Genomic DNA, 24,794 nt, shown 5'->3' with positions numbered 1-24,794 from the left:
ATGGACTGCCCGGGGAGGTGGTGTAGGGAAAGTCTGGACATGGCAATTGACGCCATGGTGTAATTGACAAGGCGATGGTTCGGTCATAACTTGGAATGGACGATGTCTGAGATCTTTCCCAACCCAACTGATCCCGTGATACGCACTCCCAACAGGGCGCAGAAGCTGCTCCGTGCGAACAGCCGCCTCCCGGGCCCGCGCAGCCCGCCCGCTCTCGGGCGTGTCCGCGGGGGTGGCAGGCTGTCCCCGGGGTGTTACAGCCCAGGCGCCCCGGCCCCGCGCGGTCCCAGCGGCACGCAGCAGGTGCTGCCTCATTCCCTCCCTCTCTCCCTGCGCCCGCCTGGCCCGGATTTCCCGGGGGCCGCGCGGGGCGGGCGGGGCCGCGCATGCGCCCGGCGGCCGCGCTGCCCGCGGGAGGGAGGCGGGGCCGGGGCGGCCGTGCGGGGAGAGGGCGGCGGCAGCGCCGAGCACAAACTCCGGAGGGGAAGCGGCACCGCCGGCCTCCGCCCCCCGCCCCCACGCACACACCCTGTAGCGGGAAGGGGGAAGCAAGCAGCCCGCCCCCTCCCTCGCCGGTCCCGGCGGTGCACGGTCCTTCCCGGGACTCGGTGGCGGCGGGCGCTGTGCCCGGGGCGGAAGGCGAGCGGCGGGCAGCTGGAGCCTGGAGCCGCTGCTGGAGGAGGGGAAGAGCGGGGTGTTCCCGCAGCGCGGGTGGATGCGCAGCCTGAAGGGCGGCTCCTGCGGCGCCTCCTGCGGCCTCGCCATGGCCGGGCCCCGACGGTGAAGGCAGCGGGAGCCGCCTGTGTCCGCGCCGCGCCAGGAGGCGGCGCCGCCGCAAGCAGGGGGCGGGCGGGGAGGGGGATGAGCAGCGCCGCAGCCGCCGCCGCCTCTGCGGGAGCCGCCGCCGCCTGCACCGGGGCCGAACGCGGCTACTCCTTCTCCTCCGGCGGCGCCGCTCCGGCCATGGGGCCCGAGGAGGGCTCGGCCGGCGGGCTGGGAGCCCTGCCCGCGCCGCCGCTGGGCTGCCGGAGCCGCTACCAGCTGCTGCTCTCCGGGAAGGCCCTGGCCGACAGATACCGGAGGATTTACACGGCGGCGCTGAGCGACCGTGAGCTGGGGAGCCACCCGGGCAGGTAACGCGCGCCGCGCTCCCTCCCGGGCCAGACGCGCAGCCCCCGCCACCCCTCCCATCGCCGGCTGGGAGCGGCCCGCGCGTGCACCTTCCTCCCTCCCGGCAGCCGCCCTCCTCATCCTCCTCCCCGCCCCCGGGCCGGCGGCGCGGGTGTCCCCGCTGCCATGTGGCCGCACCGCCGCGCCCCGGGGGACGGACGGAGGGAAGGGGCGGTGATGTAACCCGGTGGCTGCCCAGGTGCCGCCCGGGCCCTGCCGCTCGCTTGGCCGGCGATACCGCGCAGATGGCGCTGCCGCCCCCTCTCCCGGGGCCCTCCGGGGCAGAATTACCTGTGCCCGCCCCAGTGTGCGGCCCGGATCCCCCGGGGGGATGGAGAATGCCAGTGCTGGGCCCCCGGGCAGACCTCGCTCCGGCCAGGCTTGCCGGAGAGGGCTGAGTGCCGCGGTCTCTCCGGCGACAGGCAGCGCCGGGCACCCGTGGCTCCCGCCGGCTGTGTTACCCGAGCGAGAGACCGTGGCGCTTTTTGCATGTGCCGGGGCTGCCTTTAGTTACCCTGCCTTATTTTTTTTTCCCCCTCCTCTTTAGGTCATGTTCCCCCTTTGCCATCGCCATATAGGCGGCCTCGGTGTCTGGAGGGAGGCAGCGCCTTGCGGGGGCTCTGGGGTGCGGCGTGGCCCCACCTGGTTCCCGAGCAGCCCTTCCCCGGCGGGTGATGCCCCTCAGGGCTCCCGTTCCCGGTCCTGCCGGCCGGCTCTGAGGCCACAGCGGGGTGCCTGTTGCTCCTCCGGCCGGGAATGCCGCCCTGCCCTGCTCCCGGGCGGGGAGGGGCTGCGGGCTGTAGCGGTGCGGAGCCGCGGGGAGGCCGCCCGTACCCCGCAGCCCCCGGGCCGGCCGGGCGGATCCTCCCGGGCCTGCAGGCCGCGGCGGGGTGCCCGGTCTCGCTGTGTGAAGGGTGCCCGGGCGCTCCCCATTGTTCCCCTCCGGAGGTCGCTGAGGATGTGGATGACATGAAACCGGCACCTTCCTGTGTTCTCGGCCTGTGCTGCTCTTAGGCTGTGATGTGGGTGGCTGGGTCATATGGAGAGCTTTGAGTCACCGTTGTTTCAAGTTTGCAAACGCTTGTAAAGCACGAGGAGGTTGCCTGCTTGGCTTCTTCAGGTTTTTGTCAGTCGGACTTGACAGCAGGGCTCATCCCCACCCCCCTCGCCCCAGAAAGCTGTGTCTAGAAGTGGAATTGACATAAGACACATATCTTTCCCAATTTGCTTATGGTAAATGCTGGAAACGTGGAATGATAACATGGGTGCATGACGTCTTTGCAACTACCGACTTCTTTTCAGAGTGTATGATAGGGAAACTGTAGTTCTTCTTTTCTCCCTGAAGACCAGCAAGTGTTTTCTTACTCCACATATTCCTTAGTTCATTGCTTATACCTTTTCCATTAAATCTCTTCCTGCTTTTGAGCTTCATATCATTTAATCCCGGGATTGCAAGTGCTGAGTGTAAGGATACTACTGAATGCAAGGAAATCAGCTGTTCAATTGCTCCTCAGTGCTCAAATACCTGTCTGAATTTTGCCCAGAGGGGTCTGTATTTTTTTAAAGCTGTAGTTTTGCATTAGTCGTGTCCTCCGCGTCTTTTGGTTTCAGGACGATTCAGCTGCTATCCCTTATACTTAAAATTGTAGAAAATACTAGCTTTAGGTGTGTGTAAATGTTAATACTTCTTTTAATTTATGTTTTTGAGGTCAAGTCAAAGAAGACAGACTCCTTGTACAGAGCAAACAGGTTATATCAGGCTTTGGCAAGTAAATGGCAGGCAGTTAATACTGGTGAATACTGCCAATGTGTGACTTTTGAGAGGAGGAATATTTTATAATTATCTTGTTTCCTGCTATCACTACCCCCACTATCTTATGTGACAGACTGATGGCAGCCAAGATACTGCTTGTGGTCTCCACCTTTTCCCCACTTTGCTGTCAAAATACTGCAAAATACTTCAGCCACCTGGTAGACCTAAACAGATACGGTCAAAAATAAGTCTTTTTACAAAACTAATACAAATCCCAAATATTTTCTAAAGAGAGCCTTAAATTTAACTGTGGCTGCACCTAGTTGCTGTGGTAGAAAATAGAGCTGGATAAATTAAATGGACCTTAATACAGGTTGTGACAGAAGTCCTAACTTGATTTTTATATATATGGAAAATTTTAAAGCCTCTTAACCAGTAAGAGTGTTTGTGACTAGAAAAATAACTTGAAGTAGCTGAAAAAAAGTGAAACAAATTGCCTTATCAATAGTAATAAAATTCTTCCTGTGTTCCAAGAAGACTAATGTGAAGAATGATAGTGCAACCTATTTGCAATAAGTTGATGTGGAATTTTTGCTTCAAGTCTACAAAATTATACTCTGCACTTCATGGGCCGTGACCAATGCCTGCTACAGTTCCAAACCTAACTGTAATGTTTATGAAGAACTGGCAAGCAGTATGAAAATGCTTTTGTGTAGACAAGGAAATCAAACATTGTGGAGATTATCTGAAAGTCACAAGATTAGTATCACATTTGCAAGGTGTTTGTGCTGGCTGTCATCGGAAGGGATGAATATCACGTCTTGAGTAGGATGCAGTAATTGGCTTTGAAACAGAACCAGCAGTGCTTTGCATTTCCTCATGTGATACGGGCTGCAGTGTCATGGGCACTGGTCTCCACAGGAGATGGGCTGGTTGATGTGCTTGCTCCCCCTGCCACGCTGACATAATACTTCTATAGTGTCTTGCACTAACAGATTAGAGACTCACTCTGGGTTAAAATTAACTTGGCAAAACTGGTTTGTTGTAATACGGACTAATTCCCTGATCTGGCTCACCTTGTGATTGCACTTGTGACAGCGTGAGGTGAAGGGTTGCACAAAGATTTTTGTGTACAGAGAGGTGGGAGCAAAGAAACTTAGTTTTGTCACTCATGCCAGCCTAATAATTTTATGAAAGGAGACAGAAAAAAGTATCTAATTCTGTGATTTAACATGCCATTATCTTTGTACAGACAACAATGTTAAGGATCTGCTGCAGTCCTACCAGCAGTGGACAATTTAGTTGTCAATTCAAGATTGGTTTTGAAGAAGAATCTGCTCTGAGCATGCCTGAGTTTATAGTCTCTCTGCTTTGTGGCCACTGAAGTATTTGAAAATAACTGCATAATGTCTAGTATAACCATTGAAGTGTGTAAAACACTCGTAGGGAGTACTGGCCTCTTCAGAGGGCAATTAAAAATCCATGTTAAATTAAACTGTTGTCTTGTATGCTGGGTTCTAGGTGGACAAAACTGCAGGTGGGCACTGGTTTTAGTGCTGTACCAAAGCTCTGTATTTGCAAAGTAAGGTATTTCTGATTTTCACATTTTTGCTGTCTTCAAATGCACCTTTTCTGTAGTATAACTTAATCCTAACAAACATCCCTGTCCATCTGAAATGCTGCTTTTATTGCTTGTGCATCTTGGGGGTGTTTCCCTGAGTTGCCAGTCCCTTTACTGTGCTTTCACCTATTTATGTACTACCAGAATTTTCAGTTAGGCTCAGCATGTTCTTTGAGACTTCTTGTCAAATATGGATAGCTATATAAATTCATAATGGCTTTAGGGTGACCTGTTTTGTAGTGGAAGTGTTCACTACATAATTTGGACTAACTTCAAATTGTTATATTACAATGGCAGTGTACTCTACAATGCCAGTCTATAATCATGCCAGAATGACCATTACTTTGTTGCTAAAGTTGCCTCTCAACTTAGATCCTTCAAAGAAAGAAAGCTTCTGTTTGTGTTGTGAACTCTAGTGTTGTGGTCTCACTGAGGCCAGGAAAATTTCAGTAATGATGGGAATGTGAGATTTCTTATATTAACTAGAAATTAGATGGCTGTTTTTACTAGCTATTTTGGCTGAAGAAGAGCCAGCCAACTTTATTTCATGTTGATTGTTTCACCTAGGTGATTATAGCACATTTTGAAAGTAGGTTACTCATTCACACTTGTAATTGTAAATTATACATCCTCTGGACATTAGGTTAGTCTTTAGGCTTTTAAAAATTTACAGTCTTCCCTTATACCCTTACTTACACTCAGTAAAGCAGTGCTTATTTGGGATGTTTCAAGTATATATACTTAATAATTTAGTTCAGAAATATTACTGAAGCTTTAGCTTTGCCTTGCAAGGGTTTAACGATATTGTGAAAACTATTTTTAAGTAAATTTTGGTGTATGACATTTGTGTGAATTTAATTGTTGGTACACAAGAAAGCCTTAATTTCTTCAGCTCTAAAGCCTTTACAAAAGCTGTTAGCTTTTTGGATTTGGAACTTGTTGCTCTTTTAATATGGGATAATAATTGCAAAAAGGTAGGAAGCATTTATTTAGTTAAAAAAATAAAGGTTATGTGTACAAAGACTAATAAATGACAGTGGTGTTACATTACCTACTACATTTTCCTGCTTTTTCATGTGCAAAGGTTTGCTCCATAGGTCCTTTTCAACTGAAATATTCTAGTCTAGTTTGTCATCTGTTTTTCAGTTCTTGTGTTTTGTAGATGTAATTTTACAAAACAAAGTTCAAGTCTTGTGTAAACTAAAACTGTTTAATTGGGAAATTGATGTGCTGAGTCTTAGATTAAGCAGTGCATTAGAAGAGCTGATGAGAGTTGCTGTCTGCTCTAGGCTTTTTAGCTGCAATGTAGTAATGTTTTAATACTGTATTGCCCCATTGGTTAACGGGGATTAGCAAACTACTAAAATAATAAAATACACAAAGTGAATTTTTACTTATTTACCTTATATTCTGTTAAGGAAAACAGTTTTATGTAGTAGGTTTTTTTTAAAACCTCTAGTTGTCTCTTAGTCTAACATGGTTGTATTTGTTCAGTGTTGGTGTAGGAAACATAACAGAAGCTGGAAAGATCCCAGTAATATTAAATTGAGAGGCTTATGATGGGCATTTTATTTGTGTATATTTATAAAAAATAATTTACTTAAGTAATGGGAAAAATTAAAACACGAATCCATGGTTTGTGGTGGGTTTTTTGGATGTTGTATCTTCTAGTTTAAACTGAGAGGACATGCTAGTTAAAGTTTCAGTTTGTTACACAATCTGCTCTGGCACACTGATGGTTTGTTGGGTAGCGAGTTGAGGCAGTTAAGGTTGAGCTGGAGCAATTTAATAAGTTACCATTCCTCTCTGCTAGCCATGTTAAATGTAGTAAATGTGTTTCCTGCATACTTAAAAACTTGATGTTGAATTTGTTTTTCTGTTATGTTAACTATCAGCTGTCAGGGTTTCCTTTTGGTTTTCCTCCCATATTATGATCTTCCTTCTGGCCAAAATATTTTGAAGATTTTTTTTTAGTAAATTCTCCTCCTGACATATGACGATGTAGGTTTTGCCAAACCCATGATTTAAAGATAAAGTCTGTTTATGTCTTTATAGAAAGCACATGGGATGTATCAATAACAGTTTCAAGGTGCTTTATGCAAACTGTTTTCCTAATCCCTTGTTTACTTTGAAAACTTGATCCCTTGCAGCGTTACTTGAACACATGGTTACATTTTTGTCGTCTTCTTTGTTACCTCACTTGCCATAAACACTGCTTTCTGCTCAGTGCTAAGTGCAATAGGTACTCCTGTATGATTTAAAGATAAAGTCTGTTTATGTCTTTATAGAAAGCACATGGGATGTATCAATAACAGTTTCAAGGTGCTTTATGCAAACTGTTTTCCTAATCCCTTGTTTACTTTGAAAACTTGATCCCTTGCAGCGTTACTTGAACACATGGTTACATTTTTGTCGTCTTCTTTGTTACCTCACTTGCCATAAACACTGCTTTCTGCTAAGTGCAATAGGTACTCCTAGAATTAACTTTGTGTTGTAAATACATTTTGAAGGTGATCTGTTCCTTTGGTCTTTCACAGCCAGTTCCTACCATTGTGCCCCTTCAAAGGATGAATACTAGAAATTAACACGGGAGAATAGGCTCCTTGTGCTGTGACTGCATTAAGGCAGATGGCTTCTTTACTTTTAGATTTAGTGTTTCATATGTTTCAAAGCATATTGATATGCTTTATGATTTTTTTCTTAGTGTATCATAGTATATAGCATGTTATAGCTCTTTCACTTCAGACTGATGAATGTGTTGATGAACTTAATTAGATGAACTTAAACTGAGTGATAATTATTTGTTTGCATCTAGTATATCTATGACTACTTGGGTCTGAGAAAAATTTTGTTGCTATTAGTATAATAAATCTAAATTTATACCTGTTGTACACATAATAAAAAAACCAGAAACCGAGTTTCCTTGTCCCCACATGAAACTGGAGATGCATGGTTAGATTACTGCTGTTCCTTGCTTTCATTTTCTTCCCTTAACATTTTTAGGCTTGTGTTCCAAGCATTATTGCCATGTGTAATGGGTTTAAAACTCCTGGAAAATGCTTTATAGTTGCTATGAAAGGGTGTATGTGGTGTAACCTCAGTGGGCAGCTGAGCACCGCATGACTCCTGGGTTATTTCCCCCTGCAGTGGGATGGGGGACAGCTGGAAGGATAAAAGTGTGAAAACTCCGGGGCTGAGGTCAAGACAGTTAAGTAGGTAAAGCAAAAGCTGTGTGCACAAGCAAAGCAAAACAAGGAATTAATTCATTCCTTCCTTACCGTCAGAAGGCTGATGTTCAGCCATCTCCAGGAAAGCCGGGCTTCATCATTCCCAGTGACTTGGGAAGACAAACACCGTAACTCTGAACATATTGTCCCCCCACTTTTTTCTTTCTGCCTCTCTGTTTGTATGCTGAGCATGATCTCATATGGTAGAGAATATCCTTTTGGTCAGTTGGATTCAGCTGTCCCAGTTATATCCCCTCCCAGCTTCTTGTGCACCTCCAGCTTACTTGCTGGCAGGGCACTGTGAGAAACTGGAAAGCCCTTGACCCTGTCCAAGTGTTAGTCAGCAACAGAGAAAGCACAGGTGCGCTACCAGCACTGTTCCCTTCACAAATCCAAAACATACAAGCATGATACAAGCTGCTTGGAAGAAAATTTTTATTGTAGCCAAAGCCAGATAAAGTCAAAAAGTAGAAGTCTGTTGCTTGTAGTTTAAATTCACAGATGCCATGGTATTTAGATTATTTTGGCCATGATCTGTCAGTCTAGAAAAATTTGTAGCTAAGAGTTTTAACCTTAATGGGATTAAAACAGAAGTCTTACTTCTCTACTGTGCTCCTTGTTGCAGTTGGTGACATTGCTCATCATTCTGTTGCTGTGTCTATACAGATCTGCAGCCAGCCAGTCATTTACGTTATACTGAGATGAGCTTGTTGTTATATAAATACCCTATTCTATTTTTATTATTTCAGCCTCTTCTTTATTTTGTTTCACCATGTTACATGTAGTCACTTGTGACTTTCCTATCTGATTTGGCCTTGCTTTTCTCTCCCACTAGCCAATGCATAATTCTTTCCAACAGATGTGCTAATATGTCTTCATTATGTTTGTATGTTTTCAGAGTAGTCATTCCCTTTCTCTTCAAACCAATTGATTCTCTATCCACTTTTATTTCTAGAATATACTGATATACAGGGTAGACCATTGACAGCTAAAAACTGGTGAATTTTCAGTTGCTTGCACTTGGCGGTTGTCTTCTGCTATTTGTTGCAGACTAAGTTAGAATTTCTTTGGTTTTCTTTTGATAGTAATCACTTTAAAGATGTTACACTGTCATTAACCACTAGTAATGGGCTTAATGAGTTCTTAATAAGAACAGATTTTCCTTGACTTCATGTAGCATATTTGCTAAATTAAAATTCTGCTGATATGTTTCTGTCTAAAATAGCTTTGTGTATACACTTTAATTTTGGTGGTTGTGTTTAGATAGGAGAGTGGCCAAAGGTGCAGATTTTGTCATCTCTGCTGTGTTTGAATGACTTTACAAATATGAAAAAAAGTCATAGAAGTGTTTAAGGATAAATACTTTCATCTGCATTGACAAACTTGAGGAATAAGGGTTTTCTTGGAGATCTAATTTCATAGACAGCATTGATGTGAATAATGAAAAATCAGATAATTACGGAAAAGAAACTGCAATTGTCAGTGGTTGTACTGAGAGATGTTCTTTTTGTGTGGAGAACACTTTGGAGGGATGCTTTCTTTTAAGTTACTTTTCTTTGTCTGAGACAGATTTATGCTGTTTTGGAAACCTTTCCAGTTACAAAAGCGATCAGATACTGTTTTGTACTTTTGTCATGGTCAGATGAAAATCAGTTCCATTTTACTTGTGCAGTTGGGTTTTAATTTCATTTTTAGAACCTGTAGTATTTATTTCTGTCATTATTGGAGAGGCCTTAGGGTATTCCAGCAGCTGGAATAACTCCTTTCTTAAGCCTCCAGAGTTTTGGCTTTCAGAAAAATGGTAGTTGTTAAGAAAGTTATTGTCATAGTGAAATAGTCCTCAGTTATTAAATTAATGACTAAAAAGATGTGCGATTTCAGCTCACCAACAATAGCACATAAAAATCCCAACTGGAAAAGCAATGAGTAGGGTCACCTTTTTTTTTTTCTGTTCTTTTTTTTTAAACCTTTTCTTTTCAGATGCCTTAGAAGCCCAGAGTAAACCTGTCCTACTACTCTGCCTATGTTTTCCTCTAAGCCTACAGTAATTGGATTGCAGCTGATGTTCCTTACCCTGATTTACGGATTTAGGGGACAGGATTTTGGTGATTTTTCCATTTGTAGATATACTGCTTAAGCCCTGACTTTCCTTTTATTATTGGCATGGATGAAAATTCACGTCAGAATACTTGATTAATTATTTAAAGAAGATAGTATGTAAGCTGGTAATGGCTCTTTGAATGACAATTGACTTACTGTCCATTTCACTAACAGTGTTGAATTTTAGGCTTACTAAATAAAAATAACTCTAATTTTAAATATTTGAGGTCATCTGAGATAATATTGTCAGCAATCAAAAAAGACTAAGCTTTTATGATTTAGGGAAAATATTGGTTGTGCTCTTAGTGCTGTTTTAAGGTCCACCTATCAAGCTGAACAGTTTCCCACTCTAATGATTCTTATAGCTGAATTCCTTAAAAATCTGCAGGCCTTGGTGGGCAATCTGCAGATACAGGTAGGGAGAGCAGTGGATGTGCTGTACCTCAGCTTGAATAAGCAGGCCTCCCACAGCATGCACAGGCTGACAATGGATGGGTTACCTAAGTGGACAGTGAAGAAGATTGAGAGCTGGCTGAGTGACTGGGCCTAGAGGTTTGTGGTCTGTGACACGAAGTCCAGCTGGAGTCAAGTCAACAGTCATGTACCCTAGAAGCTGATACTGGGGCAAATGCTGTCTGGCATCTTCAGTAATGGCCTGAATGCTGGGACAGTGTCCCCCAGCAAGTTCCCATATGGTACAACACAGAGAGGAGTTCCTCATATACCGCATGGTTGTGTTTGTGTTCAGAGGGATGTGGCCAGGCTGGAGATTTGGGCTGAGTGCGATTTTTAAAGTGCAGCAAGAGGAATTGCAGAATCCTGCATCAGGGATGAAATAACACTGGGGGGCTAACCAGCTGGGAGACAGCTCTGCAGAGAAGTAACTTGGTTGGCAACCATCTGTGTGCCAGTAATGCACTGCTGTGGCAAAGGTGGCAGCCTCCTAGGCTGTGTTAGGAAGAGTGTTGCCAGCTGGTTGAAGGAGCTGCTCTCTCCTCTCTGGTGAGGCTGCCTCTGGAGTGTCCAGTTCTAGACTTCCCAGTAGAGGAGAGAAATGCAGCAAAAAGTTAAGTGCAGGGTCGTGTTGGTGTTTAAGGATCTGGAGCTTTTCTTCAGCAAGGAAAGGTTGAGAGGGCTGGGACTATTAGCCTGGAGAAGAGGAGGTTCAGGAGTGATTTTGTAATGCAGTGAGGGAATGAAGAAGGGAGAGCCAGATGCTTCTCAGTAATGTCCCCCACCCTGACATGGCACTGATGTGACACAAATTGAACTTCATGAAATTCAAGTGCATTCCAAGAAAGCCAGTTCTTCCCTATGAGAAAGGTCAAGCATCATCAGGTGTTGTCTAGAGAGGTTTATGTCTCCTTGGTAATACTAAAAGTGCCACTGCACATGATAGTGGGCACATTACTGTCTCTGACACTGCTTGAGCGGGGTTTGACAGAATCAGACACAGAATCACAGAACGGTTGAGTTTGGAAGTGACCTCTGAAGTTTATCTGGTCCACCCTCCACCTGGAGCCAGTTGCCAGATGGCTTTGAATATGGATGGAGACTCCACAGCCTTGCTTGCAACCTGTGCCAGTGCTCAGTCACCCTCATAGAAAAAAAAAAAAAAAGTTACCTTAACAGGTTCCTTCTAACCTGAATGATGTGATTCTGTAGTCCTTAAGAAAATAGACTAGAAGGACATAGGATCAATATGAAGTTTATTTGTCCTCTGAAAAGATGTGTCGCAAGCAACAAACATGGTACTGAGCAATCAGATCTTCCAGCAGAGCTGTGTTTTAAGATGGTGGTTGTTGTGGTACTAGAAACAGAATCATTACATAGTTTAGGTTGGAAAAGACCTTTAATATTACTGGGTTCCACTTCTAACCCAGCGCTGCCAAGTCCACCACTACACTGTGTCCCTGAGAGCTACATCTACACACCTATTAAATACCTCTGGTGGTTGTGGTGATTCTACCACTCCTGGGGCAGTGTGTTCCAGTTCTTGAAAACCTGTGCGCTGAACGATTTTCCCCCAATACCCAATCTAAACCTTCCCTGGTCCAGCTTGAGGCTGTTTCCTCTTGTGCTGTTGCTGGTTACTTGAGAAAAGAGACTGATCCCCACCCGACTACAACTTTTTTCAGAGTTGTGTGGAGGAATAAGGTCTTCCCTAAGCTTCCCTTTCTCCAGGCTGAACAACCCCAGCTATCTCAGCCCTTCCTCATAAGACTTGCTCTCCAGACGCATAAGCAGCTTTTTTGTGCCTTTTTCTGGGCCCTCTCCAGCAATTTTTTTGGAGTGAGGAGTCCAAAACTGAACATAGGATTCAAGGTGTGACCTTAACAGTGCATAGTACAGGGGGTGATCACTGCTCTGGCCCTGCTGGCCACACTATTTCTTGATACAGGCCAAGATGTGCTGCCTGGGCACTCTGCTGGCTTGTGTTCAGTAGCTGTCAACCAGCACCCCCAGACCCTTTTCTGATGGGCAGCTTTCCAGCCATTTCCCCAGCCAGTAGTGCTGCAAGTGGTTGTCAAGACCCAAGTACAGCCTCACACATTTGGTCTTAGCCCAGCAAAGAGTCCCCTACCAAGCCATGAGCCACCAGTTTTTCCATAAAAATGTTGTGAGAAACAGGGTCCAAAGGCTTTATGAAGGCCAGGTAGACAACATCCACAGCCTTTCCCTCATCCACTAAGTGGAACGCCTGGTCATAGAAGGAGATCAGGTTGGTGAAGCAGGACCTGCGGATAGATAAAAGGTAGGAGAATAAAGACAGTGGTGAAGGTAATCTGCCCCTAAGGAGTTACAGCTGTGCTAATTATCAAGCATTAAGAACAAGCCTGCTCTTAATAGGCCACAGCTGGATCCAGTTAAGAGGGGTATTATAAAAGAGCAGGTTGGTTGGTCGAGAGGGGAGATGGAGTTTGTTGGCTGTGCTGAGAAGAAGGAGTCAGTGCTGTGATGAGCTGCCCCTGAGAAATCTCCAAGAAGGTACGAAACCTTTACAATAGGACAGCAACAATTGGTGACCCCGACGTGATCAAGGACCCAGGATGGTGCTGGGTTCCCCCTGAATGGCTGTGTGTGCAGCAGGACATAAGCTGTGTGACAGAAGTGGCAAATGGCATGGCCACAGCAGCAGGGGGTGCCTCAGCAATAGCATGGCCCCTGAGGAGTACGGGGGAAGGTTTGCTAAGTCACTGCGACATGAGCACTGGAACAAAAGCAACATGGAGCTTTGAGAGGCAGAGTCAGAGCTGCACAGACAACATGTAAGAGAAGTCTTCAAAAGCTGTATAGTGGCCATCTCCACAGTAACCCGATATGATTGGGAGTGGGCTGCAGGGCGAGGTGCAGCCGGAGATGGAGCCCAGTGTAGCAATGAGAGCAGCAGGAGAAGCTGCCTGATCTGGACCTGACAGATTTCGACACCTGAGGTACAGGTGAGCCACTGGGGACACAATGAGAAATAACTTATGGAGTGCACAGACAACATGTAAGAGAAGCCTTCTAAAATTGTATAGAGGCCATCTCCACAGTAACCCAACGTGATTGGGAGTGGGCTGCAGGGCGAGGTGCAGCTGGAGATGGAGCCCAATGTAGCAATGAGAGCAGCAGGGGAAACTGCCTGATCTGGACCTGACAGATTCTGACACCTGAGGTACAGGTGAGCCACTGGGGACACAATGAGATATAACATATTGAGTGCTGAACAGATTTTGTGTGATATACGTGGAAAGAAAAGAAAAAAAAAGGAAAAAAAAAAGAAAAACACACACAAAAAAACCCAAAAAAACAAAAACCAAACTGATATTCCATAAGCATAAGTTGTACAGCTGTGGATATTGTCAATATTCCAGAGATATAAATATAATGGTTTCTGATGGTCTGTAATGCAAGTTTGGGCAACGAATCAAAGTAACATTGTAATTAAAAGAAAAAGGGGGAATTGTGGATAGATAAAAGGTAGGAGAATAAAGACAGTGGTGAAGGTAATCTGGCCCCTAAGGAGTTTCAGCTGTGCTAATTATCAAGCATTAAGAACAAGCCTGCTCTTAATAGGCCACAGCTGGATCCAGTTAAGAGGGGTATTATAAAAGAGCAGGTTGGTTGGTCGAGAGGGGAGGTGGAGTTTGTTGGCTGTGCTGAGAAGAAGGAGTCAGTGTGTGAGGAGGTGCCCATGAGAAATCTCCAAGAAGGTACGAAACCTTTACAATAGGACAGCAACAGGACCTACTTTTCATAAACCCATGTTGCAGCCCTGGTGACCTGGTTGTCCTGTATATCCATGTGATGGTGCTCAGTATGATCTGCTCCATGACCTTCCCAGCTGAGGTCAGGCTCACAGGGGTTTAGTTCCCTGAAGTCTCCTTCCAGCCTTTCTTCTGATTGAGTGGCACATTCTGTGACTTTCAGCCAAGCAGAACCCCCCTGGTAAGGCAGAGCTGCTGGTAAGTGATGGTGGAAAGTGGTTCAGTGAGCATTTCTGGCAGCTCCTGCAGAGCTCTTTGGTGGATCCCACCCAGCCCCATAGACCTGTGTGTGTCTAATGATGTAGAAAGTCACTGATCATTTCCTCTTGGGTGATGGGGGCTGGGCACCCTGAGAACACAACTGGACTGAGACAGAGAAGGGATTAAGTACCTGCACATTTTCCATATACATTGACAAGATGGAGATTGTCCTCAGCCTTCTTTTTGTTGTAAACATGTTTTTAGAAACATGTATCAGATCTTCGTGCTATAGCTTGATATGAGTAAAGGAAATGTGAGAGGAACTGAAAAGGTTCACTTGCAATATCAGATAAGACAAAGCAGCATATTTGTCCAAGCATCCTTATAGGAAGAACTGCATGGTAACAAAATACAAATGGAAGTAATTTATTATTTAGAGTATTTTTGAATTTAAGGTGTTTTGTGTGTTGAAGTCTTCCTACATGTTGTCTAATGGCAATTAGTTCCCAGTTTGGAAATATTACTATAAAAATCTTAGCTTTACTTTCTACAGGCTTCTACTTTTTTTTTTTTTCTTTTGGGAACAAATATATTCAAACAGTAACAACAGGCAAAAATAAGGTTTGTGAGCTAACTGGCTTGCAACTGAGCTACTTTGGCTGTGATTCTGGCAGAAGTACTATCTTATTTTCCTACCCTGCCTGTGACTGTACAAAGAAGAAGAGGAGGTCAAGCAACTGCTTCGTGGAGGTATTTTTCATGAATTATACAAAGCAGTAGTTCTCTTTTCAGATACATTGTAACTAACCAGACTTCGCATAAAGCATTTTTTTCCTCAGGTGTTCTGTAGATTCCATTGCCAAATCAAAGTGAAAAGACTTAGTGTATTTAGTTCTTCAGAAATCAGTATTCTTGGGTTTTTTTCTATTTGTGATTTGTAAAATTTTGTGTCTGTTTGTGATGTAAGTATAGAATATCCTTGATGTGTGTTTATTTCATAAAGCTTGCCAGTACTTAGTTTGGCATTACACTGAGAGTTTATATATTTGTATGATAGGCATTTGTGTGTGCCAGCTTTCAGTTTATATGTATGGATTTTGTTCCCTGTCAACTGTTTTATGGCAAGTCCTTTTGGAAACTTGATAGGTGTTACTGTAGTTGATATGAAAAATGAAGCATTAAAAAGCTCTTGGAGCTATTGTTTATAAGAAGACATTTTGTTTATCTAGGCAGGAGCAGGTTGGGGGTTTTGAGTGATATTTATTTTCCTTCTTTATTCTTGCAGCCTACTGACACTGTCCCTCCCCATGGTTGAAAGTGTCCTGGATGTTCCAGCAGTAGATTGAAGGATAACCATGTTGACTACTTTAGTTATCAATGGAAGGTATCTGCAAGGAAGGAAAGTTAGCCATGGAAAGCCTTAGGAAAGTTCAGTTGCAGGGTGCTTCAACAGCTTCTAAATGTCATGGAACATTTGCTGGGTCCTCTTGACTTGCCCCACTTTGGCACTAATTGGTAGATCTGTGTTGGTGTGAGTTAGATGGAGAAACACAAAGGCAAGGACAGGATCAGATGTTTGGTGTAGGCTGGACCTAACATTAGAACCATTTTCTGAACATCTCCCGTTTTACAGTTAAAGATGCAATGTTAAAGCGCGTACCTTAAAGCAACTAATTCTGTATGCCAGCTTTGTAGAAGGTGTATAGCAATTTAGGTGAGTTGTTTACTTTGGGTTACTTTATGGGGCTTTTTGTAAGGCTGTTTTTCATTACAGATGCTAGAATTCTTGGCAGCTGAAATAACAGTGCTGAGATTACATTGAGCTAGAAGAAATAAAAGTATTTTGTTTGCAAGGACACAGTACATACAAATATGGGAGATGTTGTATGTAGAGGCTCTTAAAAGTAGTTGCTTTAAAAAAAAGTAACCGTCCAGTTCATAAAAATAAGACTGCTGAACACTGAAGTACATGTGGAGAGGCACCAAAAGAGGGAGTATGCAAGCAGTAACTCCAATATGTTTTACAGCAAGGTTTATTGGTTGCATTTTGTCACATGGTACCTCTTCATCTCCTTGCCAGCATGCAGCCTCTATGTAGTTTTATTGATACTCAGTTCTCTGATCATAAAACCTCTTTTTTATCTATAGGTTAGGCCATTGAAGCTCTGCCCACTTGCTTTGTTCTGTTTCTTATCATTGTCAACTCCTTCATGTGAGCAGTTGCTTGTATGTTCCAAACTTCTCTTGAACAACTTATTTATTTTTGTTCCCCTTTAGCTGTTTGCCAGATGCTTCTCAGTTGTTGACAGCAAGTTGGTATGTCTTTTGAAGATGGTTCCACAATTTTGAGATCTCCTCAGATCTTCTGAGCAGATTTGATAACCATTTTTTCTTTAGTATTCCTTTCCCTTTATTTTGAAGCTCTTATTATTGAACTTCTATGGCAATGAGATGTGTGTATAGAAAGTTTCTTGCTGACAAGTGAACTGATATTTACTAGCTGTAGTTCTCTGTGTTTGATATTAAGTTGCCTTGAAGCTCAATTACAAATTTAAGAACTGTTTTGGAGCAATTCAGAGAATGGAGTAAATGGGTTAGGAAATAAGAAAGTCCAGCAGAGGCTGCAGTTACTTTTAAGTTGCTTCTCATAACAGCAACTTAATGTTCTTCTCGTGATCAAGTGTCAGATTACTTGTTTACAGAAAAGAAGGGGAAAAAAACCATAAAAATGCACATTGTTGTATTTCATCAGAAGAATACCTTCTGATTTTCTGTACAACAGGAAAGTCTGATGCAGGTCTGATGTATCTTGTTATAGCAGATGAGTGAGTATATCAGAGCTCTTACTCCAGCCTTCACCTGGCAGGGCCTGCCCCTGGAAGCATGCACTCAAGAAGTGGGCTCATGGGAATCTCAAAAGTTTTTATCAAGGCCAAGTGCAAGGTGCTTCGCCTGGGTTGAGGCAGCCCTTGCTATTAACACAGGCTGCGGGATGAAAAGGAACAGATGGAGTAGCCCCCCACAGAAGGATTTGAGGGTGCTGGTGGATGAGAGGCTGGAGATGATCCAGCCAAATCTCCATTACAGGAAGGACATGGACTTGTTGGAGTCCAAGGGAGGGCCCCTGAAATGTTCAGAGGGATGGAACACCTCTCCTATGAGGAAAGGCTGAGAGAATTGGGATTGTTCAGCCTGCAAAAGAGAAGGCTTTGGAGTGACTTAATTGGGGCCTATCAGGCATTTTATGATTCTATGATTTTCAAGCAGGTGCAAGTAAGCAAAGCAACATCTGTTGCTCCTGTGGTGTCATTGTCTAGACTGTATTGTTCCTCAACTAGAGTTTTTAGGTGTGTTGCCTTCAGCCTGATGATTTGGCTGCCTCTGTTCTAGATAGAACAACTGTAAAATAGATTTAAAACTACACAGGAGCCCACCCTGGAGAGATGCTGTGGAATGGCTGTGGAGGGGGAAACCTGTGAGAAGAGGTAGTAGCTCTTGCTCTGCATCTGGATCTGTCCTAGGTCCTGAACTATGTAGTCTCTCTCTGACAATTTCAGCGTTGGAACTGAGATTGTAGATGAAGAAGTTAACAGAGGATGCAAAACGGTAGAAGATAAGATATAGTTCAGATTGTAAATGCTTAGCTTTAGAAAATCCCACTACCAAATCGGGAAGCAAAAATATAAAACCAGCAATGGCTAAAAGGTAACTCATGAGAGATTCTACACATTCTATAAAAAAAGTATAAAGTGATTGTGATTCAGAAGTAGTTGTGCTACTGCTGGAATTTTTTAGAATTTCATTTAAAATTGTGAGAGATTCTTTTCTGTAGGAAACCTGAAGTAATTCTTGACCCTTTTTTTTGTATTTCAGCATTGTGAGACTTTTTTCCACTTCTTTTTCCCCCCACTGTTTTCTGAAAAAGGCTTGGTTATTATGAGAGAATAGTGAAATTAGATAGTAATGATGTAAATGAGTTATGACTTAGGCTGAACTGAGACTGCTTAATTTTCAGAAGACTCATTTTCCTTCAGACTTGGGAAAAAAGCAAATTGCAGAAAAAGAGAAAAATAAACGGATTTTTCTGTAATGAAGATATGAAAAACAGCATTTAATTGCCATAAAGACAATTTTGAAAACACCTCAAAAAGAATTCTCTTAGTAGGATTTCATAGGACATGGTGGGAGTGTGATCATTGGCAGTGTTTAATATCTCTCCAGGGAAAAGAGATGTTGGGAATGCGGTGGAATTCAGCTAGAATCATAGAATATGCTGTGTTGAAAGGGACCCTCAAGGATCGATGTCCGCTTCCTGGCCCTGCACAGGACCATCCCTCAACGTTAAACTAGGTGCCTGAGAGCATTGCCCAAACACTCCTTGAGCTGTCAGGCTTGGTGCTGTGACCACTTCCCTGGCGAGTCTGTTACAGTGCTGAGCCACTCTTTTGGATGAACCACGCTTTCCTGATACCCAGCCTAACTTCCCCTGACTCAGTTCATGCTGTTTCCTCAAGTCCTCTCCTGGTCACCAGAGTGAAGAGATGAGTACCTCCCCCTCCTCTTCCCCTCATGAGGAGGTTGTAACTGCTCTGAGGTCTCCCCTCAGTCTCCTCCAGGCTGAGCAGTGACCTCAGCTGCTCCTCATGCAGCTTCCCCTCCAGACCCTTCACCATAGTCGTGGCCTTCCTTTGGATGCTAACTGCTTAATGTCTTTCTTACATTGTGGTGCCCAAAACTGCCCCCAGCACTTGAAGTGAGGTTGCCCCAGTGCAGAGCAGAGGGGACAATCCCCTTCCTTGCCTTGCTGGTGATGCTGTGCCTGACACACCCCAGGACAGGGTTGGCCCTCCTGGCTGCCAGGGCACTGCTGACTCACAATCAGCCTGTCATGGACCAGGACCCTCGGTTCTATGATAGACCAGAAATGGAAATGCTGACCTTTTGGAGTTCTTTGCAGACTCTTTTTACTGGTTCTACAGTACCTTCCATTTGACAAATTATATTTTAGTTTTCAAGCTGACATGCCATGTGCACAAGCTTTTTTAAAAAGGTCTTGTTAAAGGTCCTGTACAGTGCCCGCGTTGGTTCATGTGTACAGAGAAGATCCTGATTGTTGTATGTAAGCATACTCTCAGTCCTGCTCTTCTTAGCGTACCTGTGGATGTTGGTTGTGTTGGAAAGTGTGGATCAATTCAAGTGACTGGATTGTCTTCATGGAGGCATATATTTTAAGTGTGATAAGGTGGTTTTCATCCCTCATTCTCTTGTTAGCTTTGTGTACTATTGTAGGTTTGATTATGCTGACTAATTCCCATAGAAATTGCTCCTATGCCTGATTTTGATGTCAGTTTGCTGATCCAGATGGTGAACAGATGAAAAGCTCAGTATGCCTCTACTTGGAAGCATAATCAGAAACATGGCATAACACCAGGAGAAATGCAAAACTCGGAATGAGAAAAAATACACTCTTTCCACAATGCAGAATCATGTTTATTGTACCGTCAAATTTTACTTTGTTTTTTAAGCAAATGGTGAAGATCACAGAATAGGTGAAATTAGAAGGCGCTTCTAGAGACTGTCGAGTGCTCAAAGTAGGATCAACCAGAGCAGGTTGCTGTGAACATTGTCCAATGGTATTTTCATTATCTTCAAGGAAGGAGAGTGTGTAGCCTCTCAGGGCAACCTGTTCCAATCTTTGACCATTTTTAGAGTTCTTAGGTGTAATTGGAACTTCCTGTATTTTTTTTTCTCCATTATCTCTTGGCTTGTCACTGGTTACTGCTTAGAAGAGTATGTTTCCATTGCCTTTGCTCTCTCCCATTGGAAGGAGGTGAAGATATTCACTTGGAGGGTATTCCACCCCCACCATCCCAGGTTTTCTCTTTTCACAGCTGAACAATCTCTCCTTGCTTGGTTTTTCCTCATACAACAACCTCCAGTTCTTCAAGCATCTTTGTAGCCTTTCCAGGACTCACTCCAGTAAAGAAGTGTTGTTCTGGGGCACTCAGAGCTGGCAGTGGATTTCACTTTGGGCTGTTCAGAAGCAAATGCTTCCTGCATCTTGTCTAACCAAGCTGATTACCAGATACAGTGTTGCAAGTTGTGTAGAACATGAGTCAACTCCCCCAAAGTGCTGGCATTAGAGAGCTCTTCTGCACTCTTTTCTCTCCAGGGAACTGTGTCCTGTGGATTCTTCAAAGAAGACTGATGAACAACAGGCTGTTCTTGACTGATAAGGTCTTAGGAAGGCCAGGGTTGTGATCCTGCCTTTGTCTTACTGCCTTCTTTCAGGTTGCTGAACTTCACCTGCATTGCCACTGCATCCAGTCAAATGATGCGCTGATGAAACACCCTCAAACTTGATAATGACTACATGATAAGTGTAGTGATGAGTGATAATAGCTTGCTGTTGTGGTCTTCTTTACAGTGTGAGCTTGGGATTTCACTTTGGCCTGTTCAGAAGCAAATGCTTCCTGCATCTTTTCTAACCAAGCTGATCACCAGCAGCAGTAGTTGGTGATGGAGGAAACAAAAGCATTGTTTGATACCACAAACCTGACTGTTTCATTTTCAATGTTTGAGTGGCTGCTGCCTTGTAAGTAAATTTCCACAAGCCCTTAACTCTTAAGCTAACTGTGTTGAGTAAGCACTTATGGAAACCGAGTAACAGAATATATTTGTCATTTGTCTGAACACAGCGACTCTTGGCTAGACCTGTTCTGTCAACAGTATATTTCTTCCCAAAGATGGGTAGCCCTTGAACCAGAGCAAGCAAGTTTAGACAAATGCACTGAGTTGAAGTCACTTGGAAGTCTTAAAAAATTGAGCATGTGTTAGTATGTAGTTTACTAAATTCACAAATTTTTCCAAAGTGTACTCAAAGATTCAACAGCAGAGCAACTAATGTGTCTAATGCTGTACTAGTTACCTTAGTCTTTGGTACCATGTTTCAGAAGCGAAGGTTTTAGGTCAGACAGCACTTAAATAAGGCTTTTGTTGTTCCTTTTCTGCTTCAGCAGCAGAGATGGAATAATATTTTTTCCATTCATTGTACACGCACTTCGTATAACGCGTGGTCTAGAACATCTTATGCAGGTGTAACACTAATATAATGTTAGTCCATGTTGAGTAATTCAGTAACAGCATTGAGGGGAGGAACACACTCAATATGTAAATCTTCCCTCTCAAATTTAGGCTTATCAATTACAGTTCAAGACTGTTGCATCTTGAGGGAAGATGCTCTGTTTGCATTTCTTCATCTCTTTAAACAGAGTAAGAGCAGTGGTGTTGAGACAACTGAACAATGTTTTCCTAATAATGCTAATAGTAATAGCTATTGCTACTTCTGGTTTAGAACAAATAAGCATGCCTTTATTCCTCCTAATACAGGTGCTACAAATTGCAATCATGTCATTTAAACAGCTGTTTCACCTATTTTAAATTGTCAAGCAACTGGTTATTGCCCACCATCTCCTTTCCCTTCCTTTTTTTTTTATTTCTGCCTTTGATTTGAGGCAATTATTTAACATTCCAGGGTTGAAGATTTTTGGTATTTATTTTATTCTTAAGAGATTTTTATGTTAAGGTTGTAATAGCACCATTCACTCTTTCTTTGTGTCCATTTGCTGCAAGTATTTTTCTGACAAGTTGTTATGTTCGGTGCTCATTTGACTTGCACTTACTTCGTGGTCCAGTTCAAAACTTGGTCTGCAGTGTTATAATATTTTGAAGCAGTTTGCAGAAAGCCTGTCTGAGATTTGCTGAAAATGAGTGTTTGTTTTCTGTGGGCTAAATGGTATCAACAACTGAGTTAGGAGTTGAAGGCTAAAGACCTTTTGCCAGTGGAAGCTGATTGTCAGCACAGAGTACAAAGACCTTTACAAATGACAGCTAGCAGCAACTTACAATTTTAACCAGCAATAGAATTAATAATTTAGCTAAAAAATCCAGCTGAGCCATATCAGATCTTGTTAATCTTCAGGTAGGAGAGGAGTTGTGGTTATAATTAACACATGTGGTTTCCAACAGGAAATTACTCATGATCTGCTTAACATTGTTTTCCATGAATATATTTGCCTATGTTTTTCTGAATATTAAAACATCTTAGTGTTTTGGTATATGGTTTAATGTCTTTTTTCCCTGAATATTGAAACCATCTTAGTGTTGATATGTAACAGTAGACTGTGAACAATCATATGTATCTTTGTTATGTGCAGATACTTTGTGAATAATTGATGTTTTGCAAAGTTATTCTAGGTTCCTCAGAACTATTTATAAAATTAGTGTGATGAGGTATTTTTAATTAATTAATTGCTTACTTGTTCTGAAGATTTGTTTCGATATGGAAGAAAGTATGCTTTCCTCTTTGGGGTTTCATTTTTAGAAAATATAAGGACATAATTGTGGATTCTTACTGTGGCATTTCTATCCCAATCTGTTGGGACATAAAACTATTCAAGCCCAAAACTTGCCGAAAATCAAGACTGCCACAATGGAGCAGTCGACTGTGCTGCTGTTTGCAGCATCTTTAATGGTTGTTGTATGAATGAGGGAGATCTTAGCACCATCAGTAAACCCAATGCTGATCTTTCCTGTTTACTAATTGGAAAAAACATTGTGTAGGTGTCATGACAAATGAAGGTAATCTGCCAAATGGCAGAGGTTTTGTTACTATGGAAATGAGCCTAATCTTGGGGGGTTGGAAAAGGCTTAATTTGGGGGTTTTTCAGTTGTATGTGTAAACACAAAGAAATACTTGCAAAAATTACAGGGACTGGTCCAGTGAAATATTTACAAGATGAAGAAGTGTTTTTAATGTTTGCGGACTGTAACAAATTTGGAGAGTTTTCAAGGATTTTGGCAGGAAGGATTAAATTTGAAATGTCTTGGCAACTTGAATGAGTATCTTTTAAAACAAAAAGAAAAAAGCTATACTTATCAAGTTGTCTGTGGGTAAGTGCAAATCATACTGTATTTAAAAGGCATAGTTATTAGCACAAATAGAAAATGGGTATTGGAAGCTCAATTTTGAGGTTTGCAGGGAAATGTTTTCATGCTAGTCTGGATTAAATAGGTCTGCTGTGCCATATTGCTGTGGAGCTGCCAAATAATACCTGGAATGCAGTTTAAATGTGACCTTGGAGGCATATGAGACATTTCTTCTTCCTGTTCCTAACAGCAAACAACAAGTATTGTTTTCAGCTTTGGTCAACATGTTTTATGTGTGTTACAGACTCGGAGAGCCCAGAAGATACTTGCATCAGGATTTTTAAACTGAAAGTTAGGGTGCAAGTTTCATAAAAGGTCATTAGGTCCAGAGCAGAAGATTGAGTGGCTACAGAATGTCAAGGGCTGCACTGTTCTTTATGTTTAACAGCAGAATAAGAATTAATTGCATTAAATGCTAATGAGGAAATGGGTCTAATTAAAGGAAAAACTAAATAGTGAGTTAGACTATGGAGTTTGATTGCTGAAATTTGAGCAGTAAAGGTTATATGAAGTTTTTCTTCCTTGCTTCTTAAATAGCTTGTATATTGTTACCTATTGAAACTTTACTGTTGGGGGAACCTTGAGCAGTCATCTCCATTCTCTTTGTAAGCTTTAACTTTCTGGGAATGGTGAGGGACTTCCCCTTCACTGAATCACTTCTTTTAACTCCAGGATACGGGTGTTTGTTCCTCACAAGCAAAGTGGTCAGCTGGTTTGTTTCTGCAGGAAGTGTCTTGAGGAACATACCTTCCTCTTAATATAGGTCAAGAGGGGAAAAGTGGTGAAATTTCTAGGAGGCAAGCATACTCTGCAGGAATTCTTTGTTTGAGCTTGTATTCTTGCTGCTGGTTGTTGGTCAGACTTCAGTTTTTCCAACTTTTAACTGCTCGACCATGGGGCTTCTATATTCTTGCAGTCTGAATGCTGTACAGGACAGTAACCACTATGCTTTTAGAACCTCAGCATTTTTATTTAGAACAAAGTTGTTTGAATACAGTACTAAGATTTTTCTGATTCTCAGTCTGTTACTGAAAATGCAGCTCCTCACTGCCTGGGATTTTCAGATGTAATAGTTTTATTTTTCAACTAATCTGAACTAAGCTATTTGAGTAAAGTTTGTGGTACAGAGGAATGTTAGTAGCTTTTGCTTGAAGTCCTATGTACGGTGAGCTGTATGCTGCATAGGTAACATTACTTTTTCCTCTTTTTTTTTGTAGAATTTATAATCTGAAAAAAACAGTAGGTTAAAAAACATGCATTTCAGAGTAATCTCAGTGATGGTGACAGGACAAGCATGTGAGCATACGGTACCTTTCTTGTATGGTGGGTTTTGGTTGGTTTTTGTTTCCCTGAGTAATAAAAAGGAGAAAAAGAGTGTGGTAGGAATGAGGTGTGGGCAGGAGAGGATTAAATGAGCTTAGAGAAGTGTGTGTTAGCTAAATCTGTAATGTAAAGGGGTGGACATTAAGTCTATAAAGTGAGGG

At 43.0% G+C, this 24,794-nt stretch overlaps 1 protein-coding gene across 13 annotated transcripts in view; it reads left to right on the top strand.

The window, feature by feature from the left end:
• The first annotated feature begins 63 nt into the window (after positions 1-63).
• Positions 64-24,794, top strand: part of MYCBP2 (MYC binding protein 2) — a 178,670-nt gene continuing 153,939 nt past the window's right edge. For 7 of the 13 annotated variants that reach the window (XM_039714668.1, XM_039714656.1, XM_039714660.1 and 4 more), the window contains exon 1: positions 64-1,133. In XM_039714668.1, coding sequence (XP_039570602.1) covers positions 103-1,133 — 1,031 coding nt within the window. In that variant the 5' untranslated portion in view covers positions 64-102. The remainder of the gene's footprint in view (positions 1,134-24,794) is intronic. The other 6 variants (XM_039714659.1, XM_039714662.1, XM_039714667.1 and 3 more) reach the window with 1 other exon arrangement.

This window comes from Passer montanus, unplaced genomic scaffold, assembly GCF_014805655.1.
Source record: "Passer montanus isolate IOZ18808 unplaced genomic scaffold, ASM1480565v1 scaffold30, whole genome shotgun sequence".
NCBI classification, from domain to species: Eukaryota; Metazoa; Chordata; class Aves; order Passeriformes; family Passeridae; genus Passer; species Passer montanus.
The sequence above is the reverse complement of the archived record's forward strand: the minus strand, read 5'-3'. Positions and strand labels throughout refer to the sequence as shown.